At 42.0% G+C, this 24,246-nt stretch overlaps 1 protein-coding gene across 1 annotated transcript in view; it reads left to right on the top strand.

The window, feature by feature from the left end:
- Nucleotides 1-16,103, top strand: part of INO80 (INO80 complex ATPase subunit) — a 462,811-nt gene extending 446,708 nt beyond the window's left edge. The window contains exons 33-36 of the mRNA XM_030213886.1: nt 2,950-3,105; nt 6,647-6,806; nt 13,763-13,978; nt 14,067-16,103. Coding sequence (XP_030069746.1) covers nt 2,950-3,105; nt 6,647-6,806; nt 13,763-13,978; nt 14,067-14,284 — 750 coding nt within the window. The 3' untranslated portion in view covers nt 14,285-16,103. The remainder of the gene's footprint in view (nt 1-2,949; nt 3,106-6,646; nt 6,807-13,762; nt 13,979-14,066) is intronic.
- The last annotated feature ends 8,143 nt before the right edge of the window (nt 16,104-24,246 follow it).

The raw sequence follows: 24,246 nt of genomic DNA on the forward strand, positions 1-24,246 counted from the left end.
CATGCTACGTGGTAAGCTGTCCCCGGCACTTAGACACCATGTCCTCTTGAAACCCATGCGGGATATTTGTCAAACTCTTCTTCTACTACTACTACTTATCATTTCTATATAACGCTACTAGATATATGCAGCGCTGTACACTTGAACATGAAGAGATAGTCCCTGCTCGACAGAGCTTACAATCTCTTCTACCCTTACTTTCCCAGGAAATCACCCAAACTGATCTGTTGCCCATTGTAGGGAATTTAGATTTCACTCTAGGACTGGATAATGCGGTATTTCGGTTCTGGGCCACTCTAGGTTTGCTATCTGCAGCTTACCTCTTTAATATAGATGATAAACTAAAATCTTTTCCAGAACTTCAACAGATTCTGTGTATTCCTAGTACAGACTTACTTGTGTATTCACAACTAGCACATACTCTTTTGAAAGGCTCTTGCTCTAGGGTCCTTTTACTAAGGTGCACTGAAAAATGGCCTGCGGTAGTGTAGATACGTGTTTTGGGCGCACGCAGAGTTATTTTTCAGCACACCTACAAAAAATGCCTTTTTTAAATTTATGCCGAAAATGGATGTGTGGTAAACTGAAAATTGCCGCATGTCCATTTTGGGTCTGAGGCCTTACCGCAAGCCATTGACCTAGCAGTAAGGTCTTGTGCAGTAACCGGGCAGTAATGGTGTACACGCGTCAAAAAATAAAAAATATTTTCGGACGTGTGCCAAAATTGAAATTACTGCAAGGGCCATTCGGTAACCAGGCGGTAACTCCAATTGGGCGCACATAGGTGTCTGCATGGCTTAGTAAAAGGCCCCATGGGGGACGCTTTCTTTGCCCCCTCTGGGAATCTGCAGGTGTCAGTATCAGGTCTCCACAAACTATTTGAACAAATCTTCCCTTCAAGGAATGAAGAACTGGGGGATTGTTTAAAGGGGGCGGATTTGTATGCTGCCATAATACAAATTCCAGCTAAGATTCATAATGCCATACATCGGGAATGCCAATTTCGCTTACTTACCAGAGCATATTTTTCCCAGAAATAGGCATTTTTTGTTGGTTGTTTAACTTCTATCCGATCAGGCTTGCTCTTTGCACAAAATATACTGAGAGTAGTGCAGTTATCTTGCACAAATTGTATGTGGGACAAATGTTGAAGTACCTGAGGAGTACAGAGGCAATAAGGAAATTAAATAAGCTCTTTCTCCTTCCGATATTCAGTGCTATTTAACCAGCCAGAATGGCTATCCCCCCACTGAATATCCCCGGTTAGTGGCTAGCAGATAGATGGTTATATTGGCCGATATAGCAAGCTATTCACTGATTTTTTTTTTTTTTAAGCTGGCTTAGCGGCCATATTTGGCCACATGAAAACATGGGAGATCTTTGGCCAGTTTAAAGATAACATAAGTACATAAGTATTGCCATACTGGGAAAGACCAAAGGTCCATCAAGCCCAGCATCCTGTTTCCAACAGTGGCCAATCCAGGTCACAAATACCCAGCAAGATCCCAAAAATATACAAAACATTTTATACTGCTTATCCCAGAAATAGTGGATTTTCCCCATTTAATAACCGGCTATGTCTGATTATCGACTTAGCCAGTTATCTATAAACCAGATATTCAATGCTGGTCACCGGAAACCGCCCAGCATTGAATATCCAGGCTCAGCGCTGACTGTGGGAATTAGCCAATCTAAGTCTCCCGGACTGAATATTGGCCCCTTTTTATTTTTTTCGATGGAGGCTATAAAGAGGAAGGAGAATAAAAAGTGACAATTACTAGAGAGGTTAAAGGAGGCTATTGCTTCTCTGTATATTCTCCATGGTCATTCAGTTCCAGAAGTTTTGAAAGCTCATTCTATAAGGGGTCAGTCTGCTTCTTGGGCAGAGCACTCCTTAATTCTTCCTCATGAAGTATGCAAAACAATAGCCTGGAAATTTATGCATTCTTTTGCCCATCACTACAGATATTCAGTCTCAAAGTGATGAGGCCCTTGGGGCTAAAGTGTTAGTGGCATGAGTTGTATTGTTCTACCCTCAAGCATCTGGACAGGTCTGATGGGACGATAAGGAAGGTTTTTAATTAGTTCTTACCTTCTAATTTTGTTTTCTTGTGTTCCTCCAGACCTCACCCTTGGTTCTTAAAGATTTTGATTTTGGCTAGTTTAATATTCATTTTGGAGCTTTATTGTAGGGGGCTTTATCCTTCGTTAGTGGCTCTTTGTTGAGCAGGTCATTAGTTTCTAGGGAAGTTTTCCTTTAAATTCCCTTTTCTCTTCTGCTTTGCACAAGGGGGGTTGCTGAAGGTTTTCAAGTGATGACATCACAGCTCACTAGGTCTTAGTCTCCACCTGCTGGCAGGGAAAGCACAGACCCAAGCGTTTGTACTGGTCTGGAGGGACATAAGGAAAGAAAATTAGGTGATAACTGCTGAAACATATGGAGCTTGTGAAATGCAGAGCCTATGACTGCTTTCACCTACTCTTTCCATTCAACATAGAATATAACCTGAATGTCATATTCATACCATTGTCAGCATCGGGATAACAGATCCATTAACATCCACCCTGGCAGGCAAAGTCTTAGACTTAATTTGATCATCTTAGTCCCAGTGATATTTAAGACCAGTCTGTTTTGAACAAACTAATTGCCCACTCAATGCAGAAAGGACTCAGCTAGGAAATGATAAATACATGCTCAACCAGAACAAACATTGGAATGTCATGTTTCCCTTCCTTCATTACAAGGTAAATGCCTCAAAGAAACCTAAACAAATTCTGAACTCATCAGTGTTGTACTGAATTCACAAATTCTGTAGTGTCAATTTTTTTTTTTTTTAATAAATGCTACTGTTCAGATTTTTGGGCTGTTGGGTTGTATCACAACTTCCTCCTATTATGTTCTCAGTTTAAGTATTTAGCTTGAAAGTTTGTATTTTCTTTATATTGTAGAAGAAGAAGGAGGAGGAGCTGGATGGGAAGAGGAAGAAGGAGAGCCTGAACCTAGTGATTCCATTTGTTCCCTCTGCTGATAACTCCAATTTGTCTGCAGATGGGGACGACTCCTTTATCAGTGTGGACTCAGCCATGCCCAGCCCCTTCAGTGAGGTGAGGAATGTTTATTCTCTTTTAATCCAGGTTGTTTGGTCAAAGTCTCAACTGCTTTGCTATAGTTACAATTTATTGAGGGAGGAAAAAGTCTTTAGAACCCGACTGATCTAACTGAGCAAGCTTGAAAAATGTGTTGTGTTTTTTTTTGTTTGTTTTATTTTGTAACCATAAAACTTTCAGGGTGTTTGTAGGATTCCCCAGTCTAAGAGGGAATGAGGTCAGGTGAACAAACTGCACTAAACTTGCATTTTATTCCTAATTCCCATGTCATTGCATTTTACATTTTCTGTATTGTTACACAGATATCTGTTAGAACGAATGTATACATGTGATGGATTTTTGTACCCCCTCACAGTGTGTTCTGGCTAACGAAAAAAGCAGGCAGAACTGACAGAACTAGGTTAATTCAGGGACAGATTGGACCAAAGAAAGAGGGAAGCATGAAAGCAAGCAGAGGGAGTCCCTGGGCAACATTCTTGGAGGAACTTGGCTCCACCCTTATTTGTTGAAAGGCCTTAAGAAGCAAGGGGAAGGAAGCTGGAGGGACTTACCAAGAGAGGTACTGGAGAAGGGGGTAGAGATTCCAGACTGGAACACATGGAGATGACCTTTTGAGAAAGAGAAGGGCCTGGGAGAAGCAATTACCTGTTGAGGTTCCAGAAGGAGGTGAATCTGGCTTAGGAAGAGGACTGTACAAACCAGCCCAACTTGACTTAAATCTGTGTATTGTGTTCTAAGTTATCTCAAAAGAGCTGGGAATATACACAGACTAATTTGATGCATTTGGGACATGTGATTTATTTTAACTGATACAGAGTTAGCTGATGAAGAGTATCTGTGGACACATACCTTGTGTTCAGACCTTGACAACACAAGTATATCTGATGAATATTTGTTACGGATACTCTGAGTACTAGACCTGTTTTTCAGCCTTTAGGGACCAAAGGTCCTGTACTTCTGCTTTGAGAAATACTTTCTAGGAAAGAGGGGTTAGTGTTGGATGATCGCTAGGAAGTTCATGTCTGCTGCTGTTCTGATTCCGTTGTCATAGTGCAACTCACAGTGTCAACTGTAAGTGAAACCTCTGCATGCTGATGTGTGCTTAACATGTATAAAGATATGATAGTACAGGGCTCGACAAAACCTGGTGCCAGGTCTCCATGACTCTTAGAAATTGCATCCTGGAACCTGGAATTCTTGTCCTTGAATTTTTTTAACGCATTTCCTACTTTCCTGCTGCAATTCAGCTCTTTGAAAGCTTGAGCTGCACAGTGCAGGAAGTATGGGGAGTTTTGTGGTTTGAAGCCTTGCAAAACTTGAATAAGACCAGCCTGAATTTCCTACACTGTGCAGCTCAAGCTCTCGTGGACCCAAAACACACAGTGAGGAAATAGGAAATATATGGTTTCCCTTGTAGCTGCAGTCAGCAACATGAGGGGGAGTTGGGGGCAGCTTTCAAGAGAGAGAAAGAGAGACTGGGTAAAGGATGGGGAGAGGGCTGTACAAGAGAGAGAGACTGGGTAAAGGATGGAGGGATGGTATAAGACAAAGAGAAAGACTGGGTAAAGGATAGGGGGATGGTATATGAGAGAGAGACTGGGTGAAGGATGAGGGGGATGGTATATGAGAGACTGGGTGAAGGATGAGGGGCGGTATATGTGAGAGAGAGAGACTGGGTGAAGGATGGGGGGACGGTATATGTGAGAGAGGGACTGCGTGAAGGATGGGGGGGATGGTATATGTGAGAGAGAGAGACTGGGTGAAGGAGGGGGGACGGTATATGAGAGAGACTGGGTGAAGGATGGGGCCTGGTGTGTGTGAGAGAGAGAGAGACTGGACAAAGGAGGGGGGACGGTATATGAGAGAGACTGGGTGAAGGATGGGGCCTGGTGAGTGTGAGAGAGAGAGAGACTGGACAAAGAATGGGAGAACTGGTGTGTGTGAGAGATTGGGCGAAGGATGGGGGGCAGTGAGAGAGACTGGGCGAAGAAGATAGAGGGCAGTGAGAGGGAGGGAGAGACTGGATGAAGGATGGGGAGCAGTGTGAGAGAGGGAGACTGGGTGAAGGATGGAGGACGGTATATGAGAGAGAAAGAGACTAGGCGAAGGATGAGGGGGACGGTACTTGAGAGAGAAAGAGACTGGCGAAGGATAGGGGAATGGTGTGTGAGACTGGGTGAAGATGGTATGTGTGTGAGAGAAAGAGGGCAAAGCATGGGGGAGAGGTATATGAGAGAGAGAGGGAGACTGGGTGAAGCATGAGGGAGAAGTATATGAGAGAGAGAGACTGGATGAAGCATGGGGGAGAGGTATATGAGAGAGAGACTGAGCAAAGGATGAGGACTGGGCAAAGAGAGACTGGGCAAAGGATGGAGGGCAGTGAAAGACAGCTGACTGAGTGAAGGAGGGCGGGACAGAGAGAGAGAGACTGGGTGAAGGATGGAGGACAGTGAAAGACAGCTGACTGAGTGAAGGAGGGCGGGACTGAGAGAGACTGAGTGAAAGATGGGGGGTGGTGAGAGAGAGAGAGAGAGAGGCTGAGTGAAGGATGGGTGAAAGGGAGAGATTGGGTGAAGGATGGGGGTGGTGTGAGAGAGAAAGTGAGATTGGGCGAAGGATACGGGGTGGTGTGAAGGAAATTGGACAAAGGATGGGGGAGTGTAAGATTGGGTGAAGGATGGGGGATGGTGTGTGTGAGAGAGAGACTGAGCAAAGCATGGGGGGAGAGGTATGAGACAGAAGAGACCTGGCGAAGCATGGGGGGAGAGGTATGAGAGAGAGGGATGGACAAAACATGGGGGGAGAGGTATGAGAGAGTCTGGGTGAAGGATGGGGGAAGAGGTATATGGGAGAGGGAGACTGAGCAAAGCATGGGGGGGATGGGGTGAGAGAGACTGGGCAAAGGCTGGGGGGAGAGATATGAGAGACTGGGTGAAGTTTGGGAATGGGGTGAGAGAGAGACTGGGTGAAGTTTGGGAATGGGGATAGAGAGAGAGACTGGGCAAAGCATAGGGAGAAAGGTATATAAGAGAAAACAAGTGGGCAAAGCATGAGGAGATGAGGTGAGAGAGACTGGGCGGAGGATGGGGCGATAGGGCGATGGTTGGTAGAGGTATATATGAGAGAGAGAGGCTGGAGGAGAACAGTTTGAGAGAGAACAAGATGGAGCCCATGTCATGTTTCAGATATTATCACAGGCAATTACCTCTTTGCTTTCACCTATCAAGAAAGTGATGTTACACAGCTGATACCACACTTTAGGAGACTGCTGGTTTCTGGCAATAATATGCAGAGGTATAGTAAGGGACTGGTTTACTAAAAACAATTTTGCCTACAGACACAGAATGGGAAAACAGCCTTTGTAAATCAGTTTCGATAGATACTGCTGTTGATCTTGGAAGTTTATTCCACCACTCCACCCCTGAAGTTCACTGTGTTTCAAGTTTCATTGGAGAAATGAAAGAGGTTTAAGCTGCTGGCTCCTTGATTCAGTGAAAATTTGTCAAGCCCTGGGGTTTTTTATTGTCTGTCCAATTAGATATCCATCAGCAGTGAATTGCACACAGGATCCATACCACCTGATGAGAGCAGCAATGACATGTTGGTGATCGTGGATGATCCGGCATCATCAGCACCTCAGTCTAGAGCCACCAACTCTCCGGCTTCCATCACAGGCTCAGTCTCGGATACCATCAATGGTCAGCACTTCCTCTTACATATTACTTAGAGGGCACAACTGCAGATTTTTAGGGGATCAATATATTCGAGTTAACCATTTAAATACAGAGTTGTTTTAGCCGTCTTGTTCTGCAAGTGGGAATGTTTGCATGTTGTGATACTGTAGACCTCTACAGACTCCTTTTTCAGTTGTGTTCTCTCTGAAGTTGTTGTCTTTAGACCAAACCACTAATAGTGAAATGACTGTTTTTCAAGCATGTTTATAGTGAAGTCTTAGGGAAGGCCATAATACGGTCCTCCCCTGATGACTACCCAGTCCCAGAGAAGGCCGTAACATTCTTCCTTCTTATCCTTCCACTTATCATAAAGAATATAATAATTTGGACTGGTGAGGCAATAGGATTTCTGTCTCCCAACACTTACCCCAAGATACAGTGGACCAGTCATTTCCAAAATATAGTGTGACAGAATAGACAGAAAGAACAGAGAAACTAGAGAGGACGGAGACTGTTCCTTCTAAAGGAAAAGTCTATTACTTACCAATTATAGATAAGGCAATAAAACAATTAGGGAAAATAAATCAGGTGAAGTATTTAGAGTAATCAGTGTAATCAGAGTAATTAGAGTAATCAGAGTAATCAGACAGTGATCATGTAATAACAAAGCAATCAGGCAGGTAACAAATAGTAAAGAAATCAAGCAACAGCAATTTGTTACGAGAGGGAGAAGAGAGGGAGACCTCTGTGATGAAGAGTCACTTGGTTGATCATCTCAGCCCTCTGACTAGATACAGAACAGCAGTGCCTTACAAACAGTGGATTGGGCATCAGTCCCCTCCCAACTTGCTATTTTAGCTAATTCTGTGTTTACATAAAATGGAACACACTATCTGAATGTTTACAGAACACAGAATAATGTTTATAGAACTTCAGCACCTCCAAGGTTTTTAATAAAGGATTGCAGTCGCCATTTTGTTACAGGAATTTCTCTAGTGCCCATGTTTATCATAGTGTTATCTCAAAACCTCAACACATCTTAACTCTCAAACTGCATATTCATTCTTGTGTCCTTGTTGAATCTTAGAATAAGTGGCACCGGCTCTGCCAGGGAGGGGGGAAGAGTGCTCCTTGCTGGGACAGCACGACCTTGCATTCACAGCTTTCCACAGCTCTCAGCAAGATTGATGTTATACTACACAGAATGCTGAAGTCAGAGCTTTCAGAAAGATGCAGCTCTTAGTAAAAGTATAGAAAAGTTTGAGCCTTATAGCTATGCAGTTCATAGGTCATAAATGACCTGTCAGTTGTCAAAAAAGAGCAAATCAATTCAAGCACAAGTTGTACAGTGAAATATGTACATAAAATTGAAAATCTCTTACATCTTATAGGTACTGAATTATACATATAGAAATGTAATCATTGTATATATATGGGACCATCATACAAATTGGTAATTCTGGGGTAACCTTTAGAAGACCTGATTATCATCATATGACCATTTTCTCAATTTGTTTTGTACAAAAAGTGCAAAATACGTAAACTTAAGTGTCCACAAGCCACTATAATATACAGTGAAGTAAATATTAAGATACTAGTTAAAAAGGCCCGTTTCTGACACAAAGGTTTTCCTCGGAGTGTGTATGTTTGAGAGTGTGTGTGAGAGTGACTGTGTGAGAGAGAGAGAGTGAATGTGTGAGTGTGTGTGTGTGTGACAGAGTGAGTTAGTGTGGGTGAAAGTGTGTGTGTGTGAGAATGAGAGTGTGTGCGAGTGCGTATGTGAGCCACAGTGACAGTGTGTGAGAATGAGAGTGTGTGCGAGTGCGTATGTGAGCCACAGTGACTGTGTGAGAGAGAGAGAGTGAATGTGCGAGTGTGTGTGTGTGACAGAGAGAGTGAGTGAGTGTGGGTGAAAGTGTGTGTGTGTGAGAATGAGAGTGTGTGCGAGTGCGTATGTGAGCCACAGTGACTGTGTGTGAGAATGAGAGTGTGTGCGAGTGCGTATGTGAGCCACAGTGACTGTGTGAGAGAGAGAGAGTGAATGTGCGAGTGTGTGTGTGTGACAGAGAGAGTGAGTGAGTGTGGGTGAAAGTGTGTGTGTGTGAGAATGAGAGTGTGTGCGAGTGCGTATGTGAGCCACAGTGAGTGTGAGAGTGTGTTTCACACAGATACACAGTGTGTGTGTGTGTGTGAGAGAGAGTGTGTATGAGACAGAGTGTGAAAGAGTATGTGTGCGATACACAGACTCTCTGTGAGACCGAGACAGTGTATGAGAGTGACTGTGTGACACATAGAGAGTAAATGTGATACAGTGTGAGAGTGAGAGAGAGAGAGAAAGACACTGTGAGAGAGAGAGTGTGTGTGTGACAGAGATACCTCCCCTTCCCCCTCTGGTATCAGGACCCCCTCCCCCCCTCCCTCTCTGGTCTCAGGACCCCTTCCCTCTCTCTCCCCCTCTGGTCTCAGGACCCCTCTCCCTCACCCCCTCCCCCTCTCAGGTCTCAGGACCCCCACCACCCCCTCCTCTCTGCTCAGGACCCCCTCACCCCCTCTGGTCTCAGGGCCCACTCCCCCCAGGGGGGGGGTACTGCTGAACTGGGAGGTGGTGGAGCTGCCGAGAGGGAGGGCAGGGGGGGACAAAATTCTGACAAATCTTAGCTATTGCAAAATAACTCCACTATTGAGCACATTGTGTAATGCAAAATCTAATGTCTGTGGTTATTGCAGTGTACTGTGAATATAAAACCTGTCAAATATCCTAATATTCATGTACAAATATGTCATACAACAGTAGCATTAATTCCTATGATTCAAATAGCAAGAACCCTACATATGAATAGTCAGCACTACAAATATTACACTGGGTGCAAAACCAGGAGCTGGTAAAACAAAACAAGTGAGACAGCTATAGATCTCTACACAGAAGTTACATGCCCACAAAATATCGTACCTCAGTCACACACAAAACACAGACAGACCCTCACCAAATACAGAACGCAATCACAAATTAGAAATAGAGATATAAAGACAAAAATCTGGGAACCCCAAGAAGTCAAACAAGGCTTTATCACAACATAGAAGAAATAAAAACAGAATGCATTTCCTCTCTTACAAAGACATCCACGATAACATTTCCTAAGCTAATAATCTAGTTAATAAATTAGAAATAAAACACTTATTTGTAACTTTATCTAGATGCTTTTCCCATCATATTGATCCTAATTTTTCTTTTCTGCTTTTCCTGTCTGTCTTCTGCTCTTTCCAGGGCTACTGTCCATTTCTTATTTCTTTTCTGTCCTCCTGTCTTGTTCCATTCCCTTATTACATCTCTCTCTGACATGTTGATCTTTCTGTTTTAGCTCTTTCCTCCCTTTCTTTTTCTGCCTCTGTCAACTCAGATTTCCACTGCTTTTTCATCCCGCAGTCCTCCTTCTACTTCTTTTTACTTTTCAATTACCTAGCATGAAAGTGGTGGAGATGAAAACAGTATCTGAATTCAAGAGAGCTTGGGACAAGTACATAGGATCTCTGAGTGGGGAGAGTAGATGGTATGGATGAGCAGACTGGATAGGCCATATGGTCTTTATGTGCCTACATTTTCTCTGGGGAGTTTTTTCTGTGTAATTTTCCATCTCCTTTTCTTACTCCCTAGTTTCCCAGTTCCCCATCTCATTCCTTCCCTTGTCTCCTAATCCCTTCCAATTTTCCTCTACTTTCCAGGGCCGCTGCCCCCCCCCCCCCCCCCAAAGGATCATTGTCGCTACAGGGTCCCCCCAGGATCATTGCCACCGGCCCCCTCCCCAAGATCCCCTGCCCCACCCTCCCCGATCGCTGCTGTCGCCTGCCCTATGTACCTTGGCTGGCGGAAATCCAAAGGGCCAGCCAGCAGAAGAGTTTGTCCCTCCAGCGCTGCTCCTCTTCCTTCTGCCGCATGGCCTTCCCCTGCGGCTGCTTTTCTCTCAGGTCGCGTATGGGGAAGGCAAGCGGCAGACTTTGAAGAAGAGCAGTCTGCAGTGTCTTTTCCTGTAGGTCCTCCCCAGCCTCCAAGGGGGGGCCTGGTGCCGGAATTTTCTCGCTCCTGCTCCTGTTCATGTTATCCTCCTCTTGTTCATCTGCTTGCCCTCTCCCTCATGGTTCACCTCCCTTCCTCCCTTGTAGCCTAATATCTGCTTGTTTCTTCCCTCCACTCCCTCCCCCAAGCATTTCCCTGTGTCATTTCTCTCCAGTCCCTCAGTGCCCCTGTGGCCCAACATCTTTTCCTCTCTTCTTCCCTCCATCTCCAGGTCCAGCATTTCTATTTCTTCCCCTCCACTCCATGAGTCCATCACTTCTTCCCCACCCCTCCGGTCCATGGCCTTTCTCTCTCTCTTCCCTAACCCTCCTCCATAGATGAAGTTTAATGTGGATAAATGCAAGGTGATGCACATTGGAAAGAATAATCCAACTCATAGTTACTTGATGCTAGGGTCCACCTTGGGGGTCAGCACTCAAGAAAAATATCTGGGTGTCGTTGCTTGGTGTGCGGCAGAGGCCAAAAAAGCAAACAGGATGCTAGGAATTATTAGGAAAGGGATGGTGAATAAGATCAAAAATACTATAATGCCTTTATATCGCTCCATGGTGTATTGCGTTCAGTTCTGGTCGCCATATCTCAAAAAAGATATAGCGGAATTAGAAGAGGTTCAAAGAAGAGCGACTAAAATGATAAAGGGGATGGAACTCCTTTGTATGAGGAAAGGCTAAAGAGATTAGGGCTCTTCAGTTTGGAAAAGAGATGGATGAGGGGAGAAATGGTTGAGGTCTACAAAATCCTGAGTGGTGTAGAATGAGTAGAAGTAAATCGATTTATTACTCGTTCCAAAAGTACAAAGACTAGGGGACACTCGAAGTTACATGGAAATACTTTTATGTTTAAATGATTTTTATTCAGGATCAAACATATCCAACATCTAACAATGAAATATCAAGTCTAAACAAGATCTCCAATCAAACAGAGCAGAACAATAGTCTGAAACAACAAACACCAAAGAGCTGGATAACATATGGTCCCTTTTTTGTTTTCATAAAAATGCACCCCCACCCTCCCCCCTCTCTTTACCATAGTCCCTATACAAAAGAACAATTGCGTACAAAATTACCCCCTCTCCCTCCTCCAACCCTACCACCCTGAACTTAGACAAACACTAAAATGACCCAATATCTAGGCTCTTATGACCCCAGATCATCTCTGACAGAGTAATTTCTAATATTCCCACCCCATCCTCCCCTAACCATACAGAGAACCTCTAAAATAACTCTCAATGTGACACTACCAACTTAGGAAACACTCTGAAATCTATTCAATACTGCACTTCTTCCTTTATGGGAGATTTTTTTGAAAGTAGCAATTCCAGATAGACATGAAAGCTTTTCTCCCTTTGGAGAATTTTTAGCAGCCCGTGCCTCCCACAACATAAGGGCATGCATTCTATTCATCCAGTACCAAAAAGAGGGGGGCTGTTCCTGCATCCAGTGCTTTATTGTGCATTTCTTCCCCAATGCATAGGCTTTACTCAATAATAAACGCGAATGTTTGTCCGAGATCCCATATGCCTCTCATTTATTCAGCAAAACTCCTTTCCATGAAAAATTACATGATGATCAAAAAGAATCCCCAAATAGCAACGAAGGAACCTCCAAAACGCTTGAGTGCCACCACATTGCCAAAAAGCATGAAAAAAATATTGTCTCCCCCCCCCCCCCCCCCCTCCCGCTGACATTTGGAGCATTGACCAACAGGCGCACAACCTGCTCTTGTAGCCTGATGTTGTGATACATATGCCCTATGGAGTATGCAATATTGACTCTCCTGAATTTCAGCATTTCCAACCTGCTTTGGAATAGCTTTAATCAACTTTTGAAAATCCACGCCCTGTAGTTCATACCCTAGATCCCTGCTCCAAGCCTCTTTAAGAGGACCATAATCTCGGGGAGGGAAAAGAGAAACCAAAGCTCTATGTAGACCTGATACTGAAACTTGGCCAAAAGCATCTCCCTGCAAAAAATCTTAGATTTTCTGACCTAACCTTGATTGCACAGCTCCTTGTTCTAGACTGTTGTAATAGTGGTGCAGCTGCTGATTGGCAAAATAGTCTGTGTGAGTTAGTGAGAACTTCTACTGTAAATCCTGAAAAGAATAAAAAGCACCTTCCTCATTGAGAAAATGCTCAATCAAAACAATGCCCATATTCGCCCAACCCTTAAACTGTCTATACTCCAGCCCCAGTGAAAAATCAGCATTACCCCTACACGGCAATAGATCATTAACATTAGGATTCTGATTCCAATACTTCAAAAGAGCCCACCAGATACCCCTCAGTGGTTGCAGCAATACACTCCCATGAAAAGAGTGAGGCAGACTTTACTGTCCGGGCATGTAAAAGAAAATTCAAATGCCAAGGTGTAAACAACTCCCTTTCCCATCGTGTGGGAGTAAACTGCTCGGCTCCAAACAACCAATCTCTAAAATGTCGCAAAAGGCAGCCTGATTATTTTTATTTATTTATTTAATTGTTACATTTGTACCCACACTTTCTCACCTATTTGCAGGCTCAATCTGGCTTGCATAGCACCGAGAAGGCGTTTCCCATTTCGGTTGATAACAAATACAAGGTTATATTGTGGTCAAATGAGATTGGTGTGTATCCCGCACTTTCCCACTTTCCAGATACCTACAAGTTTGCTTCAATATAAGTAATCCTCCATCAAACTGTTTGTCTTCTGTCAATTGTAATACTCTTACGTAAAGGAGCAATTTTATCTAAAACTCCTCCACTGAATGTAATCCATTTGTCTAAAAAAAAAAAAAAAAAAAAAGTATGCAAGTTCAGTCAAGGTTAAAATTTTCCACATCAATCAAACCCCTACTTTCATATTTTATCCTGGTGCTTTTTGGATGTGTGCTATATGAACTGTAAAATTAAAGTAATTGCTTCTTGTAGGAATTTCAAGCCAAGACTTGCCTGTAGCTGGGAGAGTTCACTCTGGGAGAAGCCGCGGACGCCCAAAAGGCTCAAGCAGTGGGTCCAAGGGTGGAGGGAAAGGTCGAAGCCGCAAGTCCACGGCTGGGAGTGCAGCAGCAATGGCAGGTGCTATGGCAGGTGCCGCAGCAGCTTCAGCAGCAGCATATGCAGCGTATGGCTATAATGTGTCCAAAGGTATGGAAGAGTTATCCCTATGGCATACATGACAGCTTTCAGAAAAGGGGTGTCTGAATCCTGTTTTAATTGTCCCTATATGTTTCAGGTATCTCTGCTGGGAGTCCTCTTCAAACCTCCTTGATGAGATCAACTGGACTTGCAGACTTCGGACCAGTAAGCGCCTCCTCACCGCTGAGTTCTCCTTTAAGCAAAGGAAACGGTGTCCCTGGGACTCCCAAAAGTATCAACCTGACCAGCACCTTTATCTCTGAAACTCCAACACGAAAACAAAGCAAAGGTGCTAGCACCCCTGGGGGGCGGTAACATCACGCATTTGGACTGGACTGGCAAAGGCATTATGGAGAATCCACCACCACCATCCTGAAAACCAAATCCAGCCCATCTGAGGGGTGGAATTTTTGAGCACTTTCATTAGACTTCCAGATCCTGTGAGAAGCAGAGATACAGGACTGCAGAAAACTGGCATTTCAGATCACACAAAAAAGGCAGTGATCAGCCAACAACGTGCTGGGATAGGAGAGCGCCAGCATACCTGAAACATCTGCATCTGTACAAGCAGACTTTTCCTTCCTCCTTCATATTGATGGAGTTCAGGTCTAACACATCTGGACTCTGCAAGTCCATTGGAGTACCAGAGGAAACCTTTCAGCACTATGAATCAATGCTATTCTCTGCAATAACAATACTGGAAAAATTGCCTCCAAAATAGTTGTGCAGTAGAGATTGCGATTGCGTTTTTGTCCTCTGGCCTCTGTGGAGACCTGTGGGGGGAGTATTCCCATGATTTCCCTAGGTGCTTGACACATGGTCAGATGCTGGAAAGTCACACACGGGCATTGCTGCCCCTCTTCCATCACTCACAGCTATTTGTTGCTGTCACTTGGTATGGAAAATATAGACCATCCTGCTTGAATTGCAAAGTTCATGTCCAGAACCTTGAACATATCCATTGATTTATGAGTTGAGATGCGTCTTTAGGTTTCAGAACGTTTTGAAGGTTGATTTTTGTGTTTGTCCCTGCTTCGTTATTTCTTGCTTACATTTTTACATGGTGTGAAAAGTGCTTCCCACCATTTTAGTGATCTAGTGCTGCTTCTGGTACTAGTAGGTATTGCTTCATATACCACCTGAGTGCAGTACAAAGGAAATGGTAGAGAGAGAGAGTTTTTATCTGAAATCTTTAAGTACAGCCTCAAAGGGGGAAGCGCAGTTCCTTTTTCCATGTATTTGTAATGCTGGAAACATAACCCAGAATTTAGTTCAGTGTAATGTGCTGTTACAGAAAGCAGGTTCCTACATCTGAAAAGGGATAGTGGTGAAGTGAAGAGAGTGCCATCGTTAAACTGCAACAGCTCTCTTCTGTTCTCCAGCAGGCTTCTCTTCACTTTTTCTGAGTGAGTACCTGTCTGCAAGCTGCGTGCATGCAGACAGAAGAGGACATGCAGGATTGACCTGCCTATGATGCTTGTGAGTTTCATCCCTTGGATTTCTCTGCAGCAGAAACAACTCTGAGCTGCTGTCTCCACAGTGTCTAGCAGGTGCATATTATGAACTCTGCCTTGAATTTGCACACCTGAAAATATTAAAACTAAGTTTCCTATGACATAGATTATTTTTACCTTAGACTCGGCTTTATTGAATGACTCCGTGTTCAGGGGCAGGCTACACTGGTCCTGATTTTGCCCCATTGCAACTGTGGATTTGTGGATGAACATTTTTTTTATTATTTTTTAATGATGTATTGAAGCTACAGATCCATGGATAATGATGGAACAAAACCAGCATTTGCTGAATTTGGCCCTGTTAACGTGGAGCCATCTGATAGCCCTATTAGATGTTGTGTATTTTTGTTGTTGAAGAGTCATTTCATTAAGTTAAATCATGGGAATGTTACCCTTCCTTTCCCTTGGTCATACCACCTCCCCTCTTCTTTCCTCCCCCACCCACCCATCCAGATTAAATATGTGTATATATAATATATCTAGAGGGAATCTGAACAATGCAAAACCTTTTTTTCTCTTTGAATGTGCTGTCTATTTTTATAACTGAACTTGTATATATGTATAAAAAGAGACACATCTTTCTTTTACTAACTGGAGGAAGCAATCTGAAATAAAATGGAGTGAGATAATTTTATGTAACAATGAGTCTGAGAGTGTTTGTTCAGGTCTGAGCAGGGACAGTTTGGGTGTTTGACCTTTTCATGGGAGTGTAGTCATTGTAAGTGACATGTGCTGTGTGTTAACATTTTGGATGATATTACAAATGACTTGCTGTAGATTGGCATAACAAAAAAAAAAAGACAAAGCAAAATAACAGGTGACAGTTGAAAGAAATTCAGGTTTTGTAAGCCAAATTGTATGATCTGATGGTGTTTACATAATTTTGAAAATCACATTCTTCTGCGTGGAGTTTGGTTGAAGGCCTGGTTGGAAGGCAGGTATGGAGTGTGTCTGTATTGAAATGGTCATTCCTGGATAACATGTGATTCCAGGTCGGGGTTTGCACCCCATCCTCTTGATGCATACTTAAATTCCATAGTCTAATTGCATCATTAGGCAGTTCCTTGGATATGAGCAGCGAAGTTATGTAAATTACCTTCTGTTTCATCCTCTGTTACCCATTAATGTTCTCATCTATTTTAGTTTGTGGGATTATTTACTTGTTTCAAAAATAAAACAAGACCCCATTTATTTTTTTCTATAACAAATGCGCAATAATAAAACTTGGCTCACAAAAAAGCCTATAATAGAGGTATAAAATGATCATGCAACAAATATATAGTGCGATAAATATTCTTTGTAAACTTAATATAATAAAGGTACATCAAAAGTTACATGAATGCATGAGCGCAATAAATATGAACTCTTAAAGGGCCCTGTTTACTAAGGTGCGTTAGTGTTTTTAGTGCGCCTACACTTAGCGTGCGTGTTAACCATGTAGGCGCCTATAGGGATATTGTAGGCACATACATGGTTAACGCGTGTACATGGTTTACGCGAGTTAAAAACATTAAAGCGCCTATAATGCTGCTTAGTAAACAGGGTCCTAAGATCCTTATGCTCAATTTGCATAGAAAAAAAATTACCAAATTTCATTTATTTGCACTAATAGTTTAAAGTACAGATTCAAAATGTGTTTGCATGGAGTGGGTATGCAGAGTGTATTCCAACTTATTACCAGATGTTCAACTTGATCAGTGACATCGGCGGTATGAACGCTTCAGTCAACTACTACAGGGGCAGTGTTTGAAATCACTGGTAATATCTGTTTTGCAAATAAGTTTCTTTAGCCCACCAAGGGACCATTGTTTTTTATAAATATTTTAATCCATTTTCCCCTCCATAATGTTCTGTTTGTATCAGAAATTTTATGATTTGTTTATCTTCTAGCAAAAAAAACACGTTGACCAACTTTAAATGATGATGACATAATTACATCATGATTTGCAAAGAAAATTTATCATGCTACATATTTGTTGCATGGTCACTTTATTGATCCTCCATACTTAGACCTTTGTCCACATATGCTTTGATGAAGATCACTGATAATTTAGTAGCATGAACCAATTCCATCTGGTTTATATCCTTTTGAAGGTGTTGTCTCCAAAATTGTTCACAGTAATTGCAAACATCTTGTATATTGGTGATTAATCATGGCAGTAATATGAGGAAAGGGGGAATGTGCGTGCTGAATGTGGAAGAAGCAAGGAATGATAAAGGATATTGCCTGGGATGAGAGGAAAAAAAGGGGAGGAGAAAAATTGGTAAAAAAATTCATAGATCTGTGGTATTCATTTCCAGTCCTCAAGGCCCTACAATATGTGAGAGAGATTTGCATGTTTACTACCTCAATTGTATGCAGATATACTTCATGCATATTCTTCCTGAAACCTAATTTATTTGGGGTCCTCAACCATAGTGTTCTGAATACTTTTCTGTCCCTGGAGACTTGCAGAATTGTTTGAATTCACGCATCAAGTATCTTCTATTTTGACTTATGAAGTTCTTCACTCACTGGTTTTCTGGTGAGACATCTCTGTTCCATACAAAGTACATCCCCAGAATTTCTTTCCCAGTTACTAAGCTACTCTGTTGTCACTTCTCCTGGTGCATTTACTGTTTTCCCATTACCAGACACATGAGTTGGAGACTGAGTATACTGCTCAGTGGGCATAAATGTACTACCTGGTATAAAACAATATCATAAAGGGAAATCTATCATTTTTTTATATGTATTTTCACCATATGCTTGTATTTTCTTGTTTTGGTTTGTTTTTATGTGACGCTCACAGCCATCTTTCTGAGTAAGCTAAGCACTGCTTGGTCCTTCCTGTCTCATGTCTTCCACCACTGCTAAACCTTTATTCAGTAGCCTCAGTAGTTTTTGGTTTTTTTTTTAATCTGTTTTCTGTCAAGATTTGCATTCCTTTAGCTCCTTGATGCTTATTTTTCAAAGGACATACGAACTGCTACTGTGATGCACCTAAGTTGTATGATTGAATAGGAGTTAGTGTGAAAATGCCTCTGTTCTAACTATTATCAAGATGAATATGTTTATGATGACAGGTTTTATGATTCTTTGGAAGAAAAACAAACTCTGGATTTGCATTCTGGTGATCTTGTCCTTTTTGTTGGAGAGGGGAATATCTAATCATTTTGCACATCTCTAAATAAAATTAAATTATTGCAAATCACTGTGTACAATATGCCAGGGAGGTTAAAAGAGGTATTTCATATTATTAGAAAGAAATATAATTTTTTCCTAGTGATCACTTTTAAAGGAAACATAAGCATTGAAGAGACTGGTAACAGGGTGGAGCCCTGTATAAGTAGGGTTACCATATTTTGTCCTCTGAAAAAGAGGACACATGTCAAGTTCCTGCCCCGCCTACACCACGCCCCTTTCACATCCTCACCCCGCCCCCTGTCACATATTCCCCTCCCCCTGTCACATATTCCCCTCCCCTGGGTCACATATTCCCCTCCCCTCCCCTTACTATCTACTGCCCTGGTGGTCTAGTGACCTCTTCGGGGCAGGAAAGAGCCCCCTCTTTCCTGCCCAGAGCGCTGCCCTTGCCCTGCATCCTGTTGCTGTGACGGTCTCGGGATTCAAAATGGCCACCGAGAGTTGAAGTCTCGTGAGGCCACTTCAACTCTCGGCGGCCATTTTGAATCCCGAGCCCGTCACACAGCAACAGGATTCAGGGCAAAGGCAGCGCTCCGGACAGGAAAGAGGGGGCTCTTTCCTGCCCCGAAGAGGTTACTAGACCACCAGGGCAGTAGATAGTAAGTGAGGGGAGGCTAGGATAGGTCCGCCGCTCGCCCACCCACCAGTTTGTCCAGAAATCCGGACAAACTGGCGGACTGGCAAAACCCGCCCAGACGTCCTCAAAAAGAGGACATGTCCGGGTAAATCCGGACATATGGTAACCCTATGTATAAGTACCATTTCCATCTTATCCTGCTAGACCAGTCCAGACTGACAGGTTATGATCCCCTACCAGCAGATGGAAACACAGAAGATGAAGATTGCAGTTACATCGCTGCCATAAGGAGCAGCGCAGATGATACCAGAAGGGTTCTGACCTCACTGGACAAGATCTCAGGCAACCTAGGTGGAGGCCCAGGTGGTGGCCCTAGAGAATATCCCAAGGAGGTTAGATTGAGAACAGGAGATGGTACGAGGCTATCTACTACTACTACTACAATTTATAATTTCTATAGCGCTACAAGGCATACGCAGCGCTGTACACCATACACAAAAAGACAGTCCCAGCTCAAAGAGCTTACAATCTAGATAAGACAGGCAAACAGAACAATTAAGGGTAAGGGAATAAATAGGTGAGGATAAAGGACAGGGCAAGTGAGCCCATTATATGGGTTGAAGCCAGTAGGCGGAGCTTGCTGGCACTAGATGGAGTCACTAGTTCACCCAAAACAATAGCAAACGCTATTGAAAGCAATAGTAAAAGATTATTAGAAATAATAGACTGCCTATACGTGGTCCATCTGTAAAAAGTTAAAAGCTGTTCCCATTGGATAGGCAGTGCCTTAAAAAGTGGAGGACAAAAGATTTAAATCATGTACTGACTCTATCATAACCTTACTCTGTAAGCCACATTGAGCCTGCAAAAAGGTGGGATAATGTGGGGTACAAATGCAATAAAATAAATAAAAAATAAATTATTTTTTTTTTACTTATTTGACAGCTTTTTAGTTTATTTTAAAGGTTACCATATGTAGATATAAATATCATGAAATAAAAACAATATCACTAAAACAGCTTCAAAAATTATTGTAGCTGGTGGAAAAGCACTAATAAGGCTGTATTTTGTGTTCATTTTTCTACACTGTTCTATACAATACAGTAATACATGACCAAATTTCAGTGAAGATATTCTGTTTACTGGTGGTTTCATCTTAACGGTTATTGTAATCTGCCTTGGGAAGCCTGGTGTTAGAAAGATTGAAAGGAAAATTAAACCCTCCTTTCATTGGGGCATATGGAATCACAGGTTCACCTCATCTCTTTTGTACAAATGGATTATGCTGTTTTGAGCACGTTTCAGGGACAAGTGGTTTTTATAAGTCAAAATAATAAAAATAATTTTCTTTCATGCAGATCTCTCATTCGTGTAAACATAACTAAGTGGGCTATAATCCCCTAATGCAGTCCATTGGTTTTCTTATCTTTTGTCCTTGTGATGACTTATACTGTGCCAAAACTGGAAATAAAGGGAGACAGAATAATATAATTCAATAACATCCGAAATGTATTAATTAACATTATAACTGTGTTCACATTTGGGCAATAACTGAGAAAATGCTGTTGAAAAATGACTTGAAGAAATAAATGTATATCACAGAACTGGAAAATGTTGGCACATTTACCGCATGAAGGTAGGTTTGCCCTCATTATTGAAGCTCTCTCTTTTAAATAGTAGTAGTAAACAATATTAAGTACATTTTTATAGTATACCACTGCATTCCACAAAACAAAAGGAGCAAGTTCCCACAAACCATCTTTCTCTTTTGATCTAGGCACAGAAAAAAAAAAATTAAGTGCTCCCAGATTTCAACCTAATTCATGTTTAATGTGGTATATAAATGCCACAAATAAATAGATATAAACTCTGAATGTTGAGCACCTGATTGTCATAACATGATGTCTGTTTTAATGGCCCTTTACAAGGAGAAAAAAAAATCCCTGCACAAATATAGCACATGCTAAGGTGTCACTGTAACCAGCCCCTCCAAATGACACACTTTACGATTTATAACAAATTTCTACTCTACCTATGAAAAGTTTTTCCATTATTATACTTCCTCAGTGTACATCTGTATGCTGCACAAGCTGGCATATTTGAAAATATAAGTGAGATTAAATAAGAATACTACCAACAATAAATAATAACAATATGGATACAGCAGCTCATAGTTTGCTTTGTTTTGAGTGTACGCAGAACGAAGGCTGCGCAGGAAAGGGGAAACAGACTAACCTAAGTGGCTTCAACTTTTTGATGTCATGCAGTCTCCTGTTCTCAATCTAACTTCCTTGGGATATCCATAGGGTGAAGAAAGGTGACATTTAATTTTACCTGATCATTTTCTTTCCTTTAGTCCAGCTAGACCAGTCCAGGGCCCACTCTGGAAGACTTTGGCTGCTGATTAATCTCTGAGACATCTGCTTTGCTTTCAGTTGTGTGAGTTAAGCTGGTGTTCTGCAAAGGGATAACTTCAGAAAGGTTCCTTGGTATTTGTATGCTTTGTTGTTAATATTAATTTTGGCATGCACATATTGACAAGATTCACACTGCACCACTCTATACCAGTGATGTTTGGGTACATAACATCAATTTGTACTAGTATAGCAGGAATCAAAGAAAGGAAATTATCAGGTAAGAATAAGACTAAATGTCATCATCTGTGACCATGTTAGCAACTCAACTGTGTTTTACTACTATGCATTTTATTTTAATTACTTCCTTTCTATTGATGAGGATCAAAGCACAACAAGACTTACATTTGTGTATTAAGTAAAATACTGTACTTAGTGACAAACAAAACTATAAATACACTGAAAGCCTTAATAAAGCAGTAATAGATTATATGCATTGAACTAAAACAATCTTAGTTAGAAGAACATGTGTCTGCAGCAATACCTGTTTTATGATTCCGCTGGGAATGTTACATAATTAGAATGTACAGTAGCGCTAGGACTAATAAGTACGCTGGCATTTGACAATTTGAAAGGTTAAATTAAATAAGAAAATGGCATCTGCAAACCAGGTAAACACCTTTTGGCTCAAATTAATCTAGCCTCTGCAGAGGAGCAGCCAGCCAACCTGTATTACTCTGCTGGTTTACCATCTGCTCTGGACAAACAATCCATTGTATTTATAAGCAGCTCCCATTTATTTAAGAGAAGCAGGACTGTAATTCCAAAACATACTATGCTACCCAGAGCCTAGACCAGCTTGGCCTAGCCCAGTGACAAGGGTCCAATTGCTCAGTAAATGTGATGATTTAAAAAAATAGCATCAAAACAGTCAACATTTTACTCTTTATCAACTGTCCCTTATGTATGGCAACAGTTGATAGCAGCTTGTGACCACTTCTTGGGATATGATTATACTTGGGTTTAACTGAAGCTCTAGCTGAAAGAAACAAAACCACAGACACATATTCATCACAAACCTGAATATTCATCACGAATATCATCAAATATTCATGGGGGGGGGGGGGGGGGGTTCTTAAACAGCTAGTGAAAGCACTAAGATCTACACGTATGGGTCAAGTAGAGGAGGAACTGTATCAAAACAAATGTAGCAGATGTGGCATGAGCAGAACTACTTTTGCAGGTGTCATTCCAAAATGTACAAATTCTCCACAAAGTGACATTAATTGAAGACTAAATGGGGAGAGTTTACTTATGGGCACCCAGCCCAACAGAAGTAGAGCACTTCTCTGCCAGCAAATGCAGGTTAATGCATGTTAAGCTTTTAAAAAGGACAAACTGTTTACAATGATTTATAGTCAAATACTGAGTTTTGAGCTTTGGCCAACTCTTATTTACAAAGGTTAAGATAACCTTTACAGAACAGTCTGAAATGAGTTTCCAGGGCAGGACTTTCCAAACCTATCCCAGGAACCTCACCGCTACTCAGGTTTTCTGCATACCTGTAATGAATATGCATGAGATCAAGGCAATGTATGCAAACTTACCTCTGCATATTCATTGATGGATATCCTGAAAACCTGTTGAGGAATATTGTGGTAGGTGCCCTGATGACTGCAGTTACTGATAAAGATGCTTTTTCCTTACTTATAAGGTTAATGTGTGGTGAGGCTTTTACAGACAGAGCTCTGATTCTTTGTCACTGGCTTAGTTTTCCCATATATTCATATTTCATCTTATTTTATTTGTCTTTCAAATATATATAGAGAGATAGATACCACTTTTTTACCACCAATGGAAATCATACCCTAAAATGTTCAAAATTAGCATGTTTGCTCCATTCCTCACGTGAGCAAGCTGATTGTAGCTCTGTGATGACCCCAGCCAGGAAGTTTGGGGTGAGGGGAGGGACATCTTGGAATTTATAATGCTATGACTCGGACTGTTCCATATCATCCTGGATCATAGGAAAATTATAACCTTACAGTTTCCTATGACAGTAGCTTTTGGTCACTAGTAGTTCAGTTGCTATGATACTACCAATATGTTTAAAAAGCCTGTGCAAAATGATTTTCTTGGGCTATCCTATTTCTTGTAGGATGAGCAAATATTTCAGTTCTCCACTTTTAGTCTTTGACTTTCCTGGATCCCTACCCTTTCTCCAAGGGACAAGCAGGTCCTAATTCTCACAATTGGGTAATGCAGTCCTGCATTGCTCGGTTCGTAGCTTATGACAAGCTTTACAAAAGCTTTGTGGAGTGCAACACATGGTCCACCGTCATGTGCGAGTGCCTTTCCACTCGCCAGAAGAGCACGGTTACCACAGTTCTTTTTCTACCACGGTGAAGAGAGGCTGCTTTTGTGGTGTGTCTTCACATTCCGGTCTGGAAGAGCTTTTTTTTGTGGTTTTTGGCATCTTTTTTTTCCACTTTTTTCAGTGTGCCCATATTCAGGTCCTCTACCTCTTTTCCTTACATTTTTAGTTTCTTTTGTCCAAGTTTTAGTTTCTGTTTTCCATGTCATTAGGCTGGGTTTTTCCCTTTCTTATTTCTGATACCTTGCCCCTTTTTCAGGTACCATCACTT

Source organism: Microcaecilia unicolor, chromosome 9 (genome assembly GCF_901765095.1).
Source record: "Microcaecilia unicolor chromosome 9, aMicUni1.1, whole genome shotgun sequence".
Lineage (NCBI taxonomy): Eukaryota > Metazoa > Chordata > Amphibia > Gymnophiona > Siphonopidae > Microcaecilia > Microcaecilia unicolor.